Source organism: Rousettus aegyptiacus, unplaced genomic scaffold (assembly GCF_014176215.1).
Source record: "Rousettus aegyptiacus isolate mRouAeg1 unplaced genomic scaffold, mRouAeg1.p scaffold_m13_p_13, whole genome shotgun sequence".
Classification (NCBI taxonomy): domain Eukaryota; kingdom Metazoa; phylum Chordata; class Mammalia; order Chiroptera; family Pteropodidae; genus Rousettus; species Rousettus aegyptiacus.
The window spans coordinates 47,169,714-47,191,035 of record NW_023416288.1 but is presented as its reverse complement, the minus strand read 5'-3'; the positions used below and the strand labels follow the sequence as shown (position 1 = coordinate 47,191,035).

General features: G+C 69.0%; 1 protein-coding gene across 1 annotated transcript in view; it reads right to left on the bottom strand.

The window, feature by feature from the left end:
- The window catches only part of PTPRN2 (protein tyrosine phosphatase receptor type N2), a 319,743-nt gene that overhangs the window by 24,675 nt on the left and 273,746 nt on the right, over positions 1-21,322 (bottom strand). The window contains exons 14-16 of the mRNA XM_036230218.1: positions 17,141-17,335; positions 6,570-6,717; positions 768-841 (exon numbers count right to left, since the gene is read on the bottom strand). Of these exons, the coding sequence (XP_036086111.1) occupies positions 768-841; positions 6,570-6,717; positions 17,141-17,335 (417 nt within the window). The remainder of the gene's footprint in view (positions 1-767; positions 842-6,569; positions 6,718-17,140; positions 17,336-21,322) is intronic.

The following is a 21,322-nucleotide window of genomic DNA, read 5'->3' as shown; positions in this document are numbered from 1 at the left end:
CCCCGAGGGCCGCACAGGATGGGGGTGGCGGGCGAGGCCCCGGTGGCCTGGGCGGTGACGGACTTGTCAGAAGCTGGGACCGCGGCTGGCCCCGGGGCCTGACGCCGAGGGGTCTGCGGGCTGCGCCGCTTCCCCCGAGAGGGAGGGACCTGCGGGACCCAGCCGGCTGGGGGACAGGCCGCAGCGCCGCCCGCCCCTGCCCTGGGCAGCCGGGCCTGGCTGGCTGTTCCCGAGAGGGCAGCACGGCCATCGAGGATCCTGAGTCGCGGGTCCCGGCCAGTGAACCATTGGGTCGCTAGTGCCCGGACCGTCGCCGGGGCCCGGCCTGCAGCACCGCCTGCCCCGGCCGGGATGCGGCCCGCCTGGCTAGCTGGCTGGGACTAGTTATCCTATTGAGACTAGTTATCTGCATGAGGCTAGTTACTCAGATGAGATTAGTTACACAGGTGAGGCTGGTTATCTGGTGGGCACTAGTTACCCAGGTGAAACTAGTTATCTTGCTGAGACTAGTTATCTGGTGGAAACTAGGTACCCAGGTGAAACTCGTCATCCTGCTGGAACTAGTTGCCCAGGGGACACTAGTTACCCCGTTGAGACTGGTCACGCCATTGAGACTTGGCACCACTTGAGGCTGGTTACTCCGTTGAGACTAGTTACCTGGATGGACGAGGCACCCTTTCGGGACCAGTGACCAGCCTGCGCCCGGGGCGGGTGGGGCTCGCTCTCCCCGGGGCCCTGGGAAGGTGGTGGGCGTCGGGGGCACTTACGATGGGGCTGGCGTTGATGTAGTCCGAGCCACTGTGGCCGCCCTCTGGTGTCAGCAGGACCCTGGAGTGGTCGTCTGCAAGCAAACCGAGAGCAGGGGTGAGGCCCACGCAGCCGCGGGCGTGTGGGGCTGCCGCGCGGCCCTGAGCGTGACCTCCCCCCTCCCCGCCATTCGTGGTCCGTCCACGCGAGAGGGGCGGCGGCAGGGCGTCGGGGACGGCGCGTGCGGTGGCCTGCCTTCCCGTGCAGAGCTCCGCCGGGGCAGAGGCCCCTGAACCACAGACGTGCGTGGCGACGTGCGGCCCACACTCGCCGACACGTGCCGGGCCCTCGGCCACCGGTCAGCGCAGAGTTCTGTCCTCCTGGACGCTGCGGATGGAGGTTAGAGGCGGCAGAGAGAGAGGGACCCAGAGGGGCCGGGGGCCCTTCAGGTGATTGGCCGAGTAAACCAGTGCCGGCTGGACTTCCTAGGTGGGAAATTGAGACAAACGCTTCGTAGGTTTGGGAGTCCGGTGAATCAACGTGCACGGAGGAGCCTGGCCCTCTGGCGGCCAACGGGACACCTGCCAGAGGCCCCGAGCCCCGGCTGGGCCGCGCGACAGCCGGCGGCCTCCCCGGCGTCTGCGGAGTCGCGGGTCACCGGGTCCGTCCCCCACGAGCCGCCTGCGAAAGGTGCCCCCGAGTGCGGGACGGGGCTTCGGAGCTCTGCGCCTGCGCGCACACATTCGATGTTGTGGCAGGGGCTGATTTAAAAGTTAACCGTGAACTTCTTCAGCTTTTGACACGAAGCTATCGCGAACCTCCACGGGCACTGCCTGGAGCCAGCCAGAGTGGCGCTGGCCGGGGTGACGCTGGCCCTAGCGGAGAGGTGGGCGGCTCACGCGGCGGGGACGGTCAGCGGGCATTGCGCCGGCCGGGCCAACCTCTGGCCTCTCTCGGCTTTTCCTGTTCATCCCTTTGGAAGAGACGCGGCGAGGGTCGGGATCCGAGAACAGCCGCCTTCGTCCTCTGTGACGCGGACGTTGGGACGGCGGCTCACGCAGGGCCATCAGGCGAGCCGGCGGCAAAGCCAGGCCCGGGCTCGTCCTCTCTCCGGCCTGGGCTTGGCTGACTGGACGCTGTCCTCCGTGTCCGGGGTGAACACACACCGCCCTGCGAGCAAGCGCCACACCGGGGCCCAGCCCCGGCGAGACCCTGCGACCAGCCGGGCGCTGGCGTTCCCGTCCGGGGGCGGGCGCGTCCTTCAAGGGCCTGGTCCGCCCGCACCTCGCCAAGCCAGGGGCTTCCCGTGCAGCCTGGCCCCATGTGTCGCCGGGCCGTTCGCCTCCGAGGAGACGCCCCGGCCGTCCTCGTCACCGTCAGTCGATGCCGCTGCCTCCTTCGACCTTCGGGTCACGCCCGGTGTCTCACTCCCGGCTCTGCCCGTCTGGGCTGTGGCCCGGGTGCAGGTGGCCGAGCCCCTCTCCACGTTCCCCACCACACACGTCTCATGGGGTGCCGCCCTCGGCTTCCGCGTGACCTACTGCCGCCCGGCGCGTTTCAGTGACGAGAACAGACCCACGGTGGCCGGCTCGACCGAGGGGGAAGGAGGAAGGGCCCCGAGGAAGAACCCCGAATCGGGCCGCATGCTCGCTCCCTTCCTGAGGCGTGGGGTCGCGTCCGCTGCCTCGTTCAAGACGACATTTCGCGTCCCTCCGATACTTGGCTGTGAGCGTGATTCCACGCAAGTCATCCGCCGCCGCGGACGGAGTGGGGACCGTTTCCCTATCCGAGGCTGAAAAGGTGAAGTCCCATAAACACCCGCGAACGACTGGGCAAAGGCCACCTGGCCAGCAGCCGAGCGCCCAGGTCCGAATCCCAGCCCTGGCACCTGCTGGCCGGGCGACACCTGGGTCAATCGTTCCATACTTTGCCGTTCACGCCGCCATCGGAGGGCAGGGTGGTCGTGACCGGTGCGCGCACTAAGCGCTCGCCACGACGCCGGCACACGGCGCGGGATCCGGGGACAGGGCGGAGGTGACAGACGAGCCGCAGGCCAGACGCCGGGCAGCGCCGGGCTCCCGCGTGTGAGCGACGGGTGTCCCCGGCGGGGCGGGCGGGTGCAGGGCCCCGGGAGGCGACCTGGCTGGGGGGCGGACGGGCGCCAGCACGGGGGGTGCATGTGGCCGGGGGGCGCTGTGCGAGCCCCCCAAGTTGGGGGGGGCACGTCAGGACACAGGAGGCGGGAGCCGCTGGCCGAGGGCAGGAGGGACGCAGCCCGGGAGCCCCCAGACCCTGGGCTCGGCACCCCGCCTGCAGGGAGGCCCCTCAGAGGTGGACGGGGGCTAGAGCCGGGTGACACCTGCTGACCCGGGGGTCCGCGGGCGACGTGCATGTCAGCGGAGGGCGTCTGCCGGCCTGGTGTCCGCGCGGGGCCCAGCCTCCCGCACAGAGGGGCGTCTCCACGGTCCAGTCCCACAGGCTCCGGGACGAGGGGGCGGGCAGCGCGGCCAGGCAGGGCGGTCCCGGGCGAGCGGAACCGTGGCCCACTCCGGGCCACCCCCCCCCCCCGCCTGTCCCTGCCCTCGGCGCCGTGTCCCGCGGCTGCTGTGACAAGTTCCCACAGACCTAGCCTGTCAGGACGCCTGTCACCGCCCCAGCTCTGTGGGTCGGAAGCGTGGGGCGGGGCTCCCGGGAGAGCCGCCCGGGGCCCTCATAGCTCTGGCCACCACAGGGGCCTGCGCTCAGGGCCCCGCAGGGCAGACAGTCGGGACAGCCCCGACTGCAGGTCAGATTCGATGCGGACCGTAGCGTCCTCTGCGGCCTTAATCCCTTGTCACGCAGGTGGACGCTCACGGGCTCCAGGGACGGACGCACAGGCACCTTCAGGGCCACTGTCCTGCTGCCATGCCCGCCGAGATGCAGGGTCCTTCGAGTGCAGGCGTGGCCTCCACGCCCCCGGTTCCTCCTGCCCCTGCAGACCATGTGGCCAGGTGGGTGCCGCCGACCCCCCGCAGTGGCACGGCCAACGGGCGCCCCCAGAAGCCTCCGCTGCGGCTCCAGGGCAAAGTGCCAGGTGCAAACACACGGGGTGCAGGGGTCTCTGTGGCCGTGTCTGCGGGACCCCCTCTTCTAGGGGGCCCTGCGGTAAGGGGGGTGCTTTGATGGGTAGCAGAGAACTCGTTCACCGCGGCCTGCTCGCGAGCCTCCCAGGCAAGGCTGCGAGGCTGGCTGGCCTCGTGCGCTGCAGGGCCGCGGGGGTGCGGGGTCTGGCCGTGGGCATGTGGGGTCTGGCCGTGGGGGCGCGGGGGCTGGCCACTGCTGGCCTCAACCCCACAGTGGCCCAGCCCCTGTGCCAGGATGGCGGGGAACAGTAGGTCTGGGGACCAGGCCGGAGAGCCTTGTGTGACCTAGCAGGACGGCCGACTCCTCCAGGCTGGTCGGGGACGATGTAGAGAGGGAGTCGTGGCCGCCAGGAAGAGATACCGTTTATCGGGGGCGCGTCACTTGGGAAGACAGCGGTGTGAGCCGTGCGGGACGGGTGAGGCCCCCGGGGCCACCTGTGTCGGGAAGTGGGGCGGCTGCCAGCCGCCATGCCTGAGGCTCAGGCCCCTTCCGCACCCCGAGGTCCCCAGCGCTGTTCTGAAATGACCAGGGTGGGCACGGTACGTGGCCGAGCCACACGTGAGCCGAGGGTGGGAACGCGGACTCCGCGGGGCCGCCGTACCCGTGCCTTCATGGTCGAGGGCACCACTTCCCCGGCTCTGTGCCCCAGGGGCAAAGCCGGACCAGGGCAGGTCCTGCCTCCTCCCTGCTCCTGAGCCAGGCTGTGGGCAGGACGGTGTCTGCAGGCGCAGCCGGGGGCGGCTGCGGACCTGCTGCAGCTTCAGACACCGATGAGCACAGCCTCCCACGAAGGGGCCGCGCCCACGCCGCCCGCCTGGTTCTCGACCAGCAGCCGGCAGGGCGTCCAGCACCTGCCCTGCCCGAGAGGCAACGTCTCCTCGGCCTGTCCAGCTGAGGCAGCCCTCCTTGGGCCTTCCAAGGCAGGTGGCCAGTGCTCTCGGTCACTCGGAGGTGACAAGCGGAATATCCCTCGGTGAAGATTCGGCCGACTGGAGGTGGGTTGGGGAGGGAACCGCAGGTCAAAGCAGGTGCCGCGTCTTAGCCTGCGTTTCAGGGAGCCACAGGGGGAGCTTGAATTTATGCCCATTTCCCAACACAAAGCCATCTCGGGCATGACCACAAACGCCATGGAGGCCGCGTCCTGCCGCACGGTGGAGACGGGTTTCACCCCCGACGTCCTCTGCGGTCACACGGAGGAGCAATCCCGTGAGGCGCAGGTGAAAGGCCACACGGGCAGTGGCGACGTGGGTGGCGGTGACGTGGGCGGTGGGGACGCGGGCGGCGGTGACGCGGGCGGCGGCGACGTGGGCGGCGGTGACGTGGGCGGCGGGGACGTGGGCGGCGGGGACGTGGGCGGCGGTGACGTGGGCGGCGGGGACGCGGGCGGTGGTGGCGCGGGCGGCGGGGACGTGGGCGGCGGTGGCGCGGGCGGCGGTGATGTAGGCGGCGGTGATGTGGGCGGCGGTGGCGCGGGTGGCGGTGATGTAGGCGGCGGTGCTCCGCGGTGGTGCTCGAGGGCGTGGCACGCCACGTGCTCTGCTGTGGCAGTTGTGGTTTGGTCGCCTGCAGCCTGGTGCCCCCCGGGTGACCTGACTTGGGGAGCAGCCGGTCCAGAGCCGGCTGCACCCGGCCCGCCCCCCCCGCCGTGTGTCCCCGGGTGTCTGGCTGCTCCTTCCTTTCGGTCGCACCTGGAAGAGCTGTTATTGTATCTGCTTCTTTCTTATGATAACAAAGCACCAAAAAAACATCTTTTGTTGAAGGTGGCAGACCCAAATAGCATATTACTGTTCTTAATTTAACAGGCGGATGAACTGAATGTTGCATAATTCTTTTTAAAAATGCAGAAAACTTAAAAGGCACATTAAACTCTTCAGATCTCTGGGGTATCAGCGGACGCCGGCTGCCTCTGCTCGGGGGGCTGCCTGGATGTACCCGGACCTCCGGGCCGCGGGGGCGGAAGTCGTGGGCCCGGTCGCTCCTGAATTCCCCAGGCGACCCGCCGCTGCGCTGCCCTCTGCGTCCCCTGGTGGGGTCGGGGGTGACAGGCCCTTCAGACGGTGCCCACCGCGCCGACACAGAGGGGCCGGAGGCAGCGGGGAGCGAGCAGGTGGTGCTGAGGCCGGGGCGTCGCGGTCGCCCGTCTCTCTGGCTCGGGAGCAACGTGCGGGCAGGGCTGTCCCGCTGAGGGCCGCGGGGCTGGCGGAGCGGGCGCGTCTGGGGCCCTCCAGGTCGGGGGAGCCAGACCCTGCTGGAAGGAGGGGCTGGGAGAGGGGACGGTGTTCAACGCCAGCGCAGAGACAGACGCTCGGGGCGGAGGGGGCTGGCGGCGCCAGTGGCCAGGGCGGGCGCTGCGGCGAGACAGGCACCTGCCCGCTCACGGTGCCGGCCCGGGCCCTCGGCCGCCGCCGCGGTCTGGAGCCTCGGGGAGAACGGCGGGCAGCACGGCACGGGGCTCGGGCAGGGGTCGGACTCTGGAGAGACCCCCGAGCTCAGGTGACGCCGTCGACCTGGACCCTGTGCGGCCGGATACAGGTGGGAATCGGGTAAGATTTCCCCCTAAAAGTAGAGAGGGCCGGCCGTGGACGAGGGAGGCAGCAAGGCTTGCTGCAGGCCCACAGTTTACCTGCAGAGACGCCCAGTCCCACGGCCCTCCACCCGCCCCCGGGCCCCCCGTCTCCCCCGGCCCCGGGCGTACGTACAGGTCAGCACGGCCGGGCAGCGGTTCTTGGACACGTTCTCCGCCCTCTGGGCCACGTACGAGCTGCTGGGCTCCGCCTGGTAGGCGCACAGGGCCTCCCACTCCTTCCGCAGCCGGTCCTTGTTCTGCAGATGGTCCTCCATGTAGGCCTGAGACGCAGACGCGGAGTCAGGGCGCCACCCGCAGGGCCCCGCGGCGCCACCGGGGGCCGCACGGGCCGGGGAGGGGGCCGCACGGGCCGGGGAGGGGCCGGCACGGACGCGGATGTGTCTTGCCAGGGCAAGGGGACGGTGGGGCCTCGCGTGGGGCTGTGGGGTCAGGGAGGCTTGGCGGGGGTCACGGGCTTGGGGACACACGGGAGAAGCTGCTCCCGGTGCCACAGCGGGCCGGACGCGGCCTCATGGGGCAGTGGGAACAGCATTGCACATGGACACGGCGCCGTGGGGAGCGGAAGAAACGGTGCCGAGCTCACACTGCTCCCCGACCTCCACCTGCACCGCGATCCGCAGCCGAGTTCCGCTCGGCCGGGCTCCAGCGCGTGCAAACCGGTGAACGGCCGTGAGCGGCGGGGCCGAGCACAGAGCAGCAGAGCCGGACCCCGGCGCGCGGCTGCTCGGCTGCGTCTTCCTCTCCCGGGCCCTCGCCGGCCGCAGACTGCGGGCAGTGGACAAGGTCGAAGGGCCCCGGCGCCCTCGACAAGGCCGGCCTCGCGGCCGCCGTCCGCACACTCACGGTGAGCTGTGCGCTCGAGACACGCCTGAAGGAAAAGCGTTTTGAGGACCGAACGGGCTGCGACATGAGCTTCGTGCCCCACGGAGATCACGGTCCCTTCTTCAACACTCGGCGGCTCCCAGTGTGTCACAGGTGGACACAGAGACACCCACACACGATGTGCGCACACACGCACACACACGCACACGCCCGCCCAGGCACGTGTGCAGCGACCAGGTCTCGGTCGGGATCCCACGTCCGGCAGAGGGTCGGCACCCTCTCCCCACGTCCACCCTGACACCTGTCAGCCCCCAGCGGGTCACTCCCAGGGGCAGGACGGGCCTGCTCTCCGCCTCCCCCCAGCGGCTGCCCGGGGCCACTTCCCTGCCCATGGCACCCCCTCTGGGGACAGCTGGACACAGGGAGAGGACGGGAAGGCTCCGGGACGGAGTCCTGCTGGGCTCCCGTACCTCCTGCCCCCATCTAACTGGTGCTGGCTCGTTTGTATCGTCCAGGCAACATCTGCCACCCTGTCCATCTGGCCTGTGTGCACGCCGGTGGGTGTCTGAGCCTGCGCAGGGCAGGCCTGTTTTTTGTGGACGCCACGGGAGGGCAGGAACCTGGACTGGCCGCCGAGGCCCCCATAGGTGCAGGCAGTGGGGCCAGAAGCTGGGACCCCCGCGGGAATGGTCACACACCCCCGCGGCCCCTGCCCGAGCCGCTCGGGGACCAGCTGGCCTCCCTGCAGACACCAAGAGCTGCGAGACCACACAGGGCATGTGCCCCGGGGAAGAAGGACGCGCCTGGTGCCCGGAGCCAGGGGCCGTGGCCTTGCCCGCCCTCCCTCGGCCCCCATGTAGGGCCCCGGCACGTTTAAGGGGCTCGGACTGGAATGCGTGGACAGCAGACGGCTCTCTTCAGAGATGATCACGGAATATCGAACACATGTTTTGGTCCCACAGTCATCCCCAAAGGACGCCTTTGCACGCCATGGTGCTAAGTTTGGTGACGCTGCTGATGAGTGCGTCCGGCCCAAAGTCTGGGGCGACAGGCCCTGGGAGGCGGGGTGCTCGGGTCGCGGTCCCAGCATTTCCGCGGCTGCGTTTCGCAGGCGGGTGCGCCTCGGCTCCCGGCGAAACGACTCTGGGCCTTCACTCTGCTTTGGAAAACGCTCTTCGGAAAACCGGTGAGGAATGAAGGAGCTTCTTCCAGTGACACGGGACGGACCCTGAAACCGCGGACCGTTGCGAATCTTGCCTGGACGTCACCTTACTCCCCGTAAGCTACGGCTGCTGACGCCATGGCGACCGCACCGGAGGAAGTGAACTCGCACCGCAAGGCTCGAACGGCTCGGCGTATGGCAAGAAACATACACAGACCGATGAGCGAACGTGGGCGGCGGGAAGGAGGGAGGAGCAGACGTGAACGTCAGTGTCTGTTTGTTCGGTGACTTGGCATCAAGCCGCCCGGAGACGCGCGTGGCCGTGTCAAGGCCGAGCCGCGTTTTCGTTTTCTCGGCGCGTCGTGCACGCGCCATCCGTCCGGCTCGATGTCCATCGGTTCCTCGTCTCCTCTCTCAACGTTTCTGTGCGGCGTCGCGTATGCCGTCGAGCCGCTGTGGTTTGCACGTCACGCCCGAGGAGACCCGTTCGTGGGTAGGAAGCTTTTCGTCTGCGACGGGAGAGAATACGCTCACGTCCGCGGGGAGGCTGGGCCCAGGCAGGGAAGGGTGTTAAATGACGAAATGGCATCGCATCCTGCGGGCCGCCTCCTTCCAGGGCGAGAGGTGTGACGAGGCCCGGCACAGGTGCGACTCCCCTCAGACGCCGTCGCCTTCGGGAGCGATGAGCCAAGTGACCGGCAGCCAGACGCCGCCGGGTCCTTCCCCCGAGTGGACCCTCCGCAGCAGGCGAGCCGGAGACTGGCGTGCGGGTCTCTGCACACGTCTGTGCGCGTGCGAGGGGGCGCGTTGGTGCTGGGGCGGGGCGCCAGGCGGCGCCCGCCTTGCCGGCCCGCGTGTGGGTGGCTGCCCGGGCTTCGGACGTCACCGGCATCGCAGGGTTTTCTGGTCAAGCTGAAGACAGGCTGCGCCGAGGCCGGAGAGGTTGGGGTGAGCCCAAGGCCCCCCGCACCGCACCCCTCCTTCCCTCGCCCTCCGCGGGGCGACCGTGGCGGCCCGGGGGTTCAGATGCCCCCGCCGCAGGGCCCCCCCCAGTGCCCACACTGCCTCTGTCCTCTGTCAACCGTGGCTTCAGGAACTTACACTCCGTCCCGTGGGATGGGTCCCCGTCGGCCGCCGCCCCCACTGCGATCCGCTCCCTCCTCCACGCTCTGCTCACGCCGACCCTCCCGGGATGAGCCGACGCAGACATCGGGGTCCGCGCAGACGCCACCCGCCTTCCCGGGTCTGGGGGGACAGGCCGCCGACCCCCGGTGCCCTCATCCCTCCCGGCAGCCCGGGCGCCAGACACTCCCTGCCGTGCCGGCCTCGGCTCCAGGCGGAACTGTGATCTGCCTGGCGGCAGCGCAGGCAGGTGTTGGCCCTCCCCGGGTCACTTAGCCGGGGCTTCGGGCACGGGCGCGGCCTGCTGAATGACTGACCGCTCCTCACCGCGAGGCTTCCCCGAGGCGCCGGAATTACGATCTCCCGGCTTGGAAGAATCGGCCCGACAAGCAGCGTGGGGGCTTCGTCAGCTTCCCGGCTGCCGCCCTCCCTCCGGCGACCAGACGAACACCGCTACCCACGCTCGTGCCAGACGGCGGTGCCACAGCCTAACGCTCCCGGGACGGCCCCGATGGGGGCAGGCTTGTCGCCGCAGAGGGCAGCGAGCCCCCGGGCGAGAGGCGCTGAGCCGCGGCAGCAAGGCTGGTGGGATCCCTCGGGACGCGGACACCTGCGTGGCCTTTGCCGGACAGTGTCCTTGCGCCATGGTGACTGCTTGCGCCTTAGACGAGCCCTCAGAGGGGCAGAAGGCAACTTCCCACGCAATAAACAGGATTTAAGTTTCTTCTAGAATATTCTTATGTATTTATATTTTTTGAGCTTCGGCTCCTAGCCTCTCTCGCCTTTGCTGGGATATTGAGAAATATTGCACGATTTCATTCCTGGAATGCACAGCAGTTCAGGATTCTGTGAAATATTCATTCACTTCCAAAAATACCTGCACCCCACTGACAAACGTGGACGAATTCGTATGGAGTATCAGAAAATGGCTATTTTAACGGCAAATGCTTTCCTCGAACCTCTCCTTCCACTAAACATTTTCCTCAAAATTATTTTCATAAAAAAGATTAACAATTTCAACATTAGCTGCTAATCCCCTTTCATTTAGAACTCTGCTGATAAAATTCTTTGCTTGTCATTCAAATAGTAAGTAGTAATTACGGAGCCGAGGCTGCCACCTCGGCGCCATCAGCGGTAAATTGCATGGAAGTCTGAAGCGTAAGGCGGCTTTGATACATCTCGAAACGCAATCTCCACAGCTTCCCTCGGCTATGCACAATTAATTATACAGTTAATAAGGGAAGTATGTTAATGAAAGCAACATCATTCATCCAGACCACCTGCCTTTACCGAAGATCTTTTGTGTTTTTCTCTTCTCTTTATAATTTGGGTCTACAGACAGTATAAAAAAAAAAAAAAAAAAAAACCCAAACCAAACCAAACAAAAAGCCGTAATTGACAATGTGGTGATTTTAAATATCAGTATGCAGCTCCTTCGATTAATACGTGTCTAAAGGAAAATTCATTAAAATGTACATTTCTACTAATTTCCGCTTTTTGAAAGTTTAAAATATCTTCCCGAGGCATTGGAAACTCCTGAAATGGCTGTTTGTCAGAGAAAACACCCCGTTTAGGCTGCCCGGTTCGTGCGACGTCACCGAAGTCGGGGCGTACGTCCGTTCCACAGGTAAGCGGGAACCGGAGGAGGGACGGGACGAGAGGTGACCGGTGAAGCCCGGCCGCTCCGGGCAGACGCGGCCCCCCGTCCGCGCCCGCCGGCGTCGGGCCCCCGCGTCCAGCGCTGGCGAACCCCCCACCCCCCGACGTGCTGCAGCGCGCTCGGCGGTGGCCCCCTCGGCCTTCGAGGGGCAGGCGGGGCGTCTGGGGTCTGGGATGGGAAGCTCCGTGTCTGTCTGGTTTTTATAAATTACTTGGGCAGCAGGAGAGACGCATTTGCAAATACACGTCTTACAGCAAATTCTGCTACTATAAGTTCATACACAGTCCTTCTCGCGTGAGAAGACAAAAATCCGATCCCGGCCCAACCGAGTCCCTGCGTCGTATGAAAAACAGCACTCTGGGCCTCGGAGATCCCAGCCCGGCCTCGGGTGCGGGGGTCGGGAGCGGCAGGGATGCGGGGGCGAACGGAGGCCGGAAAGGTCCTCTCAGGTGTTAAATTCCGGAAGAGGGCCTCCCAAACCGCCACCCGCCACTGCCCCCCCCCCCGGGCCCCGTGGGGCCCGCTGGGTGCGGCCCAGGCGCGGGGCGGCCGTGCGGCAGAGGAGCCGGGCGCGGAGGCCACGTCGGCTCGGCCACTGGGTGGGCCGGGCGGCGCTGGCCTGGTCAGCGTCTCCCCCGAACCCAGGTTCTAAGTAGCTGCTGCTGCGTGCTGGGCACCGCCACACTCCTGTGTTCACTGCACCCCCCGAACGGGGCAGCCCCCGCCACAGCCCAGGGGCGGGAGCAGATCCTCTCAAAGACCCCAAACCTTCGCTGCCCCCCGAGGAACAAGAGAAAGCCCAGAGGAGACGGTTTTGACTCGAAAGGTGGCGGCGGCGTTCATGACAGGGGAGGTCTCGGGGAGAGGAGGGAGGCGCGGACGGTTGCCCGGCAACATGCAGACCGGGGCTCGCTGCTCGGAGCTCGGAGAGGCCTCGTCTCAGCAGCCTTTATGCTCCGCGCGGCTCCCTGACGAAGTTTTCCGGGGAGAACAATGAGCTCCGGCGAGCGGGTGGGGGCCACCAACCGCCGCGGCACGTCCTGGGAGAGTTCTCGGAGTCAGGGCGCTATGGCTCTCAAGGCCCTAAAACCAAACGGCTCTGGCTCACGGGCAGCAGCTCGAGGACGGGGAGGGGCAGGGACGTCACCGGCACTGAACCAACCCCCACGAGACCCAGAGGCTCGTCTCCTCTCCGCCAGGAAAGCTCACGAGGGGGGACGAGGCGCGGGGCCGAGTCTGCCTCCCCGGGCCGCCGGGCGGCAGCGACATGGCCCGACGCCGGTGCAGGCAAAGGGGCCACGGCCGCCGGGGCTCGGGGCCAGCCGCTGGCGCAGGGTGGGGGGGGCTGCTCGCCTGCCCTCCTCCTGCCTGGGCCGCGGCTCCGGTCCCCACGCGCTCACGGAGAGCTCGTTGCAGACACGCAGGTGTGCAGGCGCTTCCTGAAGCAGGGCGGTCCCTGTGCCCCACGCGGGAAGGGCGGTGGGGGGCGGCGGGCTGGACGAGGCCGCTGCACGGCCCTCCCTGACAACGGGCAGCCCTGGGGGCGTCTGCATCGCGCAGGCGTAGCGGGTTCCGGGCGCCATCGCCGAGGTCACGCGGGGCGAGTGGCAGTGCCCCGTCTGGACCGTTCCCTCGGTCGACCTGCACTGGGTCTTACGTCCCCGGAGGCAAGGAGCCAGGTCACTCAGAGGCGTCTCTACGAGTCATCTAGAAAAGCCGGAGCGCAAGCCGGTCCTTCGAAAGGTTCGGGAAAACCCTCAGGAGTCCGAAAGGCAGAGGGGCGGGAAGCAGAGTGGGAGGCACGTGCCCTGCAGTCGCTCAGGTCCTCGGGCGAGGGGCCGGGGCGGGGCCGCCTCCTGCGCCCGGAAGCCAGGGCGTGGGGCCACGGGGGGAGCCCCGACATGCAGGAGGCGGGGGGCTGGATGTGCGGCCCCAGCACTAAGCAGGACCCTCGGAAGACCCCGCTCTCAGTGAGAGGTTTGCTCGGGACACAGGGAGCCCGTCTGTCTCCATGCAGACTCCAGGTGGGAGGAGGGTTAGGCCCAGGGCCTCGCCTGGGATCGAGACTCAAAATTACGACGTCTGTGTGGTCCGGGACTCTCTGCGGGAGAATGAGCATCGGCACCGATCGAAGGTTGCAGTGGGATCGACAACATGAGACAAGAACGGCGCGGCACGTAGGTTCAAAGACGAATCGAGAGAACGGCCGGGAACGAAGAGAACGCTCCTCGGGGGCGCGGACGCGGCCGGACACCAGCGAAGGGACACCGCTCGCACCGGACGGATGGACGGACGGCGCGGACGTGCCCGGTGGCCCGGGGTAGAGGGGCGGCGGGAGGGGAACGGGCCTGGGGCCGCGGCGCCCTGCGCCCTCCAGTCGGCCGGCGCCGGGTGGACGGAGGCGACTCGCGGTTCAGCATCAGCGGTTTGTCGTCTTCTGGGGCAGACGGAGGACAGGGATCCAGGTGTCACAGGAAGAACGTGGCGAAAGCAAACACGACGTGAGTCCAGCGAAGGCCACGGGGGAATTCCAGGACGACGAAGGCGCGGGATTCAGAAGACGACGTGAGGCCCACAGAGGAGCGGGAATGTCGGCGAAGGCGTCGGGTCTGCGGCTTCGCGGAGGCGGCCGGCCGTGCAGGCCCCCGGGGCGCGAGGCTCCCGCCGGGCTGGGCGCCGTGTCTTCCACGGCCACGCGCTCGCCTGCGTCACTGGGCGGGCTGTTTCCAGAGGCGGCCAGCACCCGCCCGCCCCGGACCCCGGCGCGTGGCCGTCACGCACAGGAAGCGGGCGGGGCGGGGCCTGCCTTCCGCCTCCGCCACACGTGTCACTGTCCCGACGTGGCTTTTCAGAGGTTGTTGGCGTCTTCCCGAAGCTTCGTCCAAGTCAGACAATGTCGCCGCCTCACCACGTGACAGCGCCAACTCCCGGGGGGGCCCGGCCTGGCATGGGGGACAGGGAGCCTCCCGCCGCCGAAAGGCTGGCCGTGGGTCAGGGCTGTGCCCGTCGGCACTTCTCGGGGACGGGCTTCGGGGAGCTGGCGCTGCGGCCCGGGCGGGCGCGTCCGAACCGCCCCCCGATGCGCAGGACGCGGCTCCCGGGCTGGAGAAGTGCTGGCCCCACGGCACCGAGGCCGCGGTCGGCCAACGCCCGCCCGGGCAGGGGCTGGGGCACGGGCGCCCCCTCCCGCGTGGCCGGTGGCCGAGTCAGTCAGCCCAGCGCTGGCGGAAGCTCGGCCAAACCTCCTGAAATAAGTGGCGTGTGCACGCGACGCCCCAGGGTCTCGCGTCCAGGAATTTACCCAATCTTCATGTCGGCCGTGTCATTGGGAGCGGCGAGGTCTGAAAATCGCTTAAATCCTCCTCAACAGCAGACAGTAAGCAGGTTCCTGAGCATCGACCAGCAGACTGGCCCGTGACTGTTAAGACGAGCAGAGTCCGTGTGCCCCTCGGGGCCACGTCCCGCACTCCGTGGACGCGCAGGCCGCCGTCCTGTGTAGACGCTGTGCAGGCACCCGAACGCCTACGGCAATGCCCCGAAGTCGTGACGTGACAGAGGCTGCTCCCCGCCCCATGCCGTCCCGCCGAGGGCGCGAGGCTGTCACTAGAATGTTCTCCCTAACACAGACAACATGGAGCACGACCCTGAGCCTGGGGGCCGGGACTCGTCAGCAGGAAGCGCTAATAAATGCAGGTTCGGGTCACTGCGAACTTGCTTTCCCGAGACGCCGTACCCCGAGCTGGAAGGCGGCCACTTTGGAGGCGGACGGGTGAACGGGGCGGGGGGGGGGCGGCACCCACACACCGCAGGTGCCGGGCGGGGCTCCTCCTGGTCACGGTCACTGACGAAGGGCCTGGCGTCTGGGTGTGCGAGGCGCACGCCGTGTCCTGTCGGGTCAGCCAGCCGTCCTGGGCCTCGGGGCTGCGAGCCTTGTGAAGCGGGGGCCTGGCTGGCTCCCCGCCCCGGCGTGACCAGGTCGCGGGCACAGTGGCGGGTGGAGCGCTCCAGCTGTGGCAGAGGCCCGTGGAAGGAGGGATGGGCCCTCGACGGCCCTGCGGGGCGGCGTCTGGTCACACGCGACCTGAACGAAGCCACTGAGACCCGGGAGTCTGCACGCCGGGCCTCCCGGGCATGGCCGAGCTCACGTGCACGTCGGAGCCTGACGGCCAGGCGCGGAGGTGGCCGGGCGCGGAGAAGCTTGCGTGCCGGTCCCTAAGGGGTCACCGCGCGGGCCTGGCGGCGGGTGGCCGGTGAAGGCCGAGCGGGCGCGTGGGGCGCGGGCACCCGGCGCCTGCCCTCACGCCGCAGACGGCAAACCGGGGCTCTCGGGACAATGGTGTTCCCACGTCCCGCTCGGAATTGAGGTTTCGTCACATTGTAACCGTAGCGTCTGGAAACGTGATCGTGCAGAACGCAACGACAGCTCCCTGAGCGAACGTCCCCGAGCCGACCTGTCAGACACACGCGCGGCCCCCGCGCTGGGTCCCGGGAACGCCCTGCGCTTCGGGCGGCGCCGCCTCTCCTCGGAGGGGTGCGTGTCAGGACACGCGGGACGTGGCCGGTGGCGCAGCTGAGGGCGGGGGGCCCGGGGGCTCCGTCCGTCCTCCGTCTGCCCGTCTGCGCCGCCCGGTGACGCGGCTGAGGGCGGGGGGCCCGGGGGCTCCGTCCGTCCTCCGTCTGCCCGTCCGCGCCGCCCGCCAGGGCCCCGGGCGGCTGACCCGCGTCCAGGGCGCCCCCGGTGGCCCTCCGGTCAGCGGACTGAGCTCCGCGGCTCCGGCCACGCTGTCCGTCATCTCCGGGGTCAGGGGTCGCTGCCACGGCTGGTCCACACGGGCCTGGCTCCGTGCGCTCCCGTTCCGTGGGACTCGAGCATCCATGGCAGCTGCCTAGGTGGGTGCCAGCGCCGTTGCGGCCTCGGGGGGTCCCCAGCTCCCCCCCGTCTGGCTTCTCAGTGGAAACGTGGATTCCGGCTGCTATGGGCTGGACATGCGGATCCTTACGCCCGAGCCCTGCTGTCGTGTGATGGTGTGAGGCGGTGGGGCCCCCGGGAGGTGACTGGGTCACAAGGCGGCCTCAGGAAGGGGGGCCCCGGGAGCCCCTCCACCACACGAGGACGCAGGGGGACCCCCAGCAGCCGCGAGAACCGTGAGAAACGCTCCCCTTGTCCGAGACCCTGGTCTGTGGCTTCTCGTCACGGCGGCTCCGGCCTCCGTCACCGGCTTCCGGGCTGTGACCCCGTCGGCACGGCCACCGGCTGCGGGCAGGAGGGCGGGCCCGGGCACGGCGCCTGGCAAGACGCTCGCGGCTGACTGCACGCCTCGGGCGGCTGACCGCGGGGGCTCGGCCTCCGTGCCCCGCGCCTCCGCTGACATGTGCAGCAGGACGGTAACCACGGCCCGCGGGGCCGCGGGGGCCGCCAGGTGCCGATGTCGCCGAGGACCCTCGGCCGTGACCGAGGCGTCGGAGCCGGCACAGCTGCCCCGTGCACCGTCCCCCGAGCGTGACACTCAGCGGGGGAGGGGTGCCGGGCAGCGAGGGTCCAGCCAGGTCACCGCCAGGCGTCCCGCGAGAGGTCGAGCGCCCACCTCGCCTCCTCCCGCGGAGCCCAGCCGCCAGGAGGTGACATCTGCTCACCCACTGGAAACCGCGGTGGGGGGACCAGGGACCTTCAGGCGCCGGGGGTTAAGCATGTGCACACGGTAGGTGGTAATGACGTGCATTCCTGCCGGCCGGCGGGCGTGGGGCTGGCACAGGGGCGGGGGCGGGGGCGGGGCCACGCTGTCACACCCACGCGGGGACCCAGGGCACGGGGCCCTGGAGTGCGGGTCCCGCCCTGCGGGCCAGCTGCCCGGCGGCTCCGGTCCGGTCCCCGGGCCACCGCCACCGCCAGCTCGAGACCGTGAGGACCCCGACTTACCAGGACCATGTGGCCGGTGGAGATGTCCATGCTGGGCGGGGCCGGCTCCTCGGACCAGGACGAGGTGCTGCCCCGTGCGGGGGGGCTGGGCGTCGGCCCGTCGCTGAGCTGCGAGGACACACTGCTGACGCGGGACGCGGGCGGGGCCTCCGGGCGCTCGGGCGGGCGCGTGGCCATGCGCTGCCGGCACAGCTCCTGCGGGCAGGGACGCGGGGTCAGAGCCGCCTGCGCTGGGGCCCCCCACCCCGCCCTGGGGGCCGCGGTGCGCCCTGCGGCCGGACACGTGCGCCATGAGGGGCCACACGCCACGCCGCAGACACGCACGCCGGTCACACGCAGACACACGCTGACACACGCCAACACACGCAGTGCACACGGTCGTGCACGTGGACCCCTGGGCTCCCCCGAGGGCAGCGAGCGGCCCGGACGCCTCCGCAAGGTGCCCAGGACACCGCCACCACGTCACGAAGCCTTGTCGTGACAGGACCCGGACACCACCCGCCGCCCAGAGGGACCGAGGCCAGCGCCGTGACGAGACGGAACTTGGACCGCGTCCTGGGCTCCGGGACTCTCGCCGGGCCACCCAGAGCCCGGCCCCCCGACGCCCGATTCGCTGTCCCGGCTTCGGCACCCACAGGCGCGTGGCCCTCACCGGGCCGCTGAGCCCCCACCTCTGCTTCTGCCGTCGGACGGGACGGGGCCAACCTCGCGTCCCCTGGGAGGACCGAACGAGGTCGCCCCAGGCCCTGAGAACGAGCCGCTCACGCCAGGTGACTGTCAGCTTCCGATTCACTGACCCAACACCTGGGCGCGAGCATGTCACTGGGCAGATGCCAAGGACAGACTCGGGGGCCCTGACCTCCCAGGCGGCAGTCCGGCCCGGCGCCGAATGGTCACGAGAGGCAGCGACGACATTGAGCCTTTCATGGGACCGGAGGGAGCTGGGCAGGTGGCCTCCGGCGGGGTGACAGGAGGTGCTGCGGATCCGAGGGCTGAGGAGCCAGGAGAGGTGACAGGGAGCCCGGCTGGGGCTGGGGACGGGAAGTTGGGGAGGAGAGTGACTGCCCACGTCACCCCCGGCTGCCGCCCCGCAAGGCTGGTCCGACGTGGACAGCGAGGCCGCCGTCTGGCTGGGGACACTCGGTCCCGCGGGCCCCGTGTGCGGCCTGCCGGGGCCGCGAGCTCCGCCCTCCGTGGGACTGGCCCAGGGGCGAGAGGCTTCACAGTGCGCGTCGGGGCGTCCACGGGCCAGGCTCCGGGCGCCGTTCCCTGTGCCACTCCTGCGGCCCCGGGCTCCTCGTCTGCTGCCTCGGCCCGCCGACCTGAGCCGTGCGGTGGGAGGGCGCGGGGCCGTACCGGCCGACTCCGGGGCCTGGACCCGGGTTAAGAGCTGGGGGAAGACGTTTGTGCCCTGCCTCCTGCGGGTCGACCTGAGCTCAGCTCTCGGCCGCGAGTGCCGGGCCCTCCCCAGGCCGGCCGCACCGAGCTGCCACATTCTGCGTTTTAGAAGTGCCATCTCTGCCCGACAGGCAATTGCAGTCCCCACGGCGACAAACGAAGGTGCGACCCCCGACCTCAGGCGACGTCGGGCCGGCTGGGACGGCCAGGAACATTCGCGGGGCCGTGGTTGGCGGGTTCCGCGTTCGTGCCACGACACAGGGCCTGCCACCGACCCGCCTTTCTCGCCCTCCGTCTATTCTGAACTCACGCGGGGTCCACGTCGGACGCACGGCGAAGCCTCGCGGGCGGCGGCAAACACCACCGTCCCCGGGGACCGTGTCTGCAGCATGTCCTGGTGGGTGAGTTTAAAACGTGGAGCCGCGATCGTCTACGAACGGCATTTTATCTGAGCCAAAGGTGACCGGCGATGCCAAGTAAACCGCCCGGAGACGGGCCCACTTGCGCGTGAAGGGTCCTGGTGTGCGACCCTGGCAGCAGGCGGGACAGCGAGAGTCAGCGCAGGCCCTGGCCGGGCGCGGTGACGGGGGCCGGGCGCGGTGACGGGGGCCGGGGGAGGTGGGGGCCGGGCGCGGTGGCGGTCGGGCCTGGGGGCCGGTGACAGAGGCGTGACTCAGTGAGTGACGGTGTCCTCCGACCTCGGCAGCGCAGGGCCGGGGTCCCTAAGCACGGAAGGGGCATGTGCCAGCTGCTCTTGCCTCGGCTGGACGAGGAGGCGCAGGACCCTCGGGAGCCTCGTGGGAAAGGGCCTCGTGGGGGGCGTCAGAGCCGGCGTGACGGCACCTTCACTTAAACGTGACCTCGCTTACGCTCCGGGACAGCGCTGCTCAACCCGAGTGACCTTGAGTGTTCGGCTTGCTGACCTTGAGTTTATGCAGACGGTTCCGACCCTTGCAGAGTGATCCACAGGAGCCCACGGCCACGAGGCCCGTGACTGGCGAGGAGGAGGAGGACGACGGGCCTCGCGGTCACAGGCCCGCACGTGGGGTCGGCCGGCGTGCGTGAGTCTGGAGGCTCCTTCTGCAGACCGCGACCGGGCTGCTGGCCTCCGGACGCCGCACTGGGCTTGCAGGAGGCCCACCTCCGGGCCGGGCGCTCGCCGCGGTGTGCCGGCTCCACGCCCGCTCCGCGGGTCACACGGTCGTGCAGGAAGCGAGCAGGTCAGAGCACGGGCCCAGGAGACGGATGCTCACGCGGCCGGGGAGGAGGCCGCAGGCCGTCCCCACAGCAGCGGCCACCAGCGAGCCACGTGCTGGGCTCGCGGGAGGAGAGCGTCCAGGGCGAGCTGTGTCTCAGGGTTGGCAGCCCACCGGTGGCGGGGACACCGGCCGAGCGCGGACCCGCAGACCCTGATTTCCGGGTGGGTCCCGGCTGCCCCGCCTGCCGGGCCCGCAGAGTGGCCGGGGTGGGGGCGGCGGTGCGTGTGGCTCCGGCCATGCCGGGCATGTCACTTGTCCTGTGCCAGACCGTGGACGCGCCCAGCACTCCCCTCCCCCGCAGATGGGCGTGGGAAGGCTGCGCGGCCCGCGGAAGGGACTGGACCCCGGGCCAGGCCCCGCTCCAAGAACGCCGCAGCGGGAAGGCCCAGGACCGACTGCAGCTCGGCCCGAGTGCCTCGCCAAACCCATGTGAGGACTGACCGCGCCCTCCGCAAGGCGACCCTGTGCCCGGCAGAGCCCCGGGCTTCGGGGGAGAAAACGGCAGCAGGTTCACAGTCCCCGGAACGTAGAAGCTCGGTCACAGAAGACCCGCTGCGGAAAGCTGGGCCGCGCTGCCTAAAGATATCCGGACGGTGCACTGCTCGCCGGGAGGGGTCGGTGCACCGCCTACACCCGGCGGGCACAGCCCCACCAAGGAGACTCGAAACCGAGCCCCGTGCAGCTCGGGGCTGCCCGCAGCAGCCACGGGGACATCTACCCCGCCGGGCACCGAAGCTGGCCGGCACCCCGTCCCCAGCCTCCGGGCAGCGTCCATGGAGCCACCTACCGTCCCACGAGCCGCCTGCCTCTCGGCTCCGGCCGCGCCCGGGCCCCGGGCCGGCTCTGCAGAGCCCCGGGCACTTCGTGCTGCTGTGCAGCACATTTTGAAAAATAAGTTGAATAGGATTCTGGGGGCAGAAATCCATCCACACACATAATAATGCAAATGTCCCATTTCTCGAGCCTTCATCCGATGGGGGAAAATTGCAGAGTGGGAATCACTCAGAGAGAAAAGACCTGTCATTCCCAAATTCTGCAGAAAGAAAGGCCAAGACCACAAAGGCTTAAGAAAAACCTCTTTGCACCTTTGAAGGGACCATCGGAACAAAGCCGCGCCTGCCGGAGTGTGTACACAAAGGGCGGGGGCGGCGGGTTATCTGGGGACCGTAATTAGCGGCAGCGGCAAAGCTGCGCCGAGCACAAAGCCGCCGAGAAGGAGAAATGGGTTCATTAGGGCAGGCGGGGCGGGCCGCTGGCCAATTACTCTCCCGGCTGGATAAAACACAAGGACACACAGTGAAAGGAGCCGGCCCCCCGGGGAGGGCCCGGTCCCCAGCTCGGAGGCCACCGCGGACCCCGGCAAACGAAGCAGAAACACGGGCGCACGGCCCGGCCACCGTGGAGGGCGGCACACGCGCTCGGGAGCGTGCGCCCAGGGAGGGCGCCGTCACCGCGCCGCGGCCGAGGAGGCCCACACGGGCGCCGAAGGGAGACCCCGAGACGGCACAAGGCCCAGGCGGGGGGG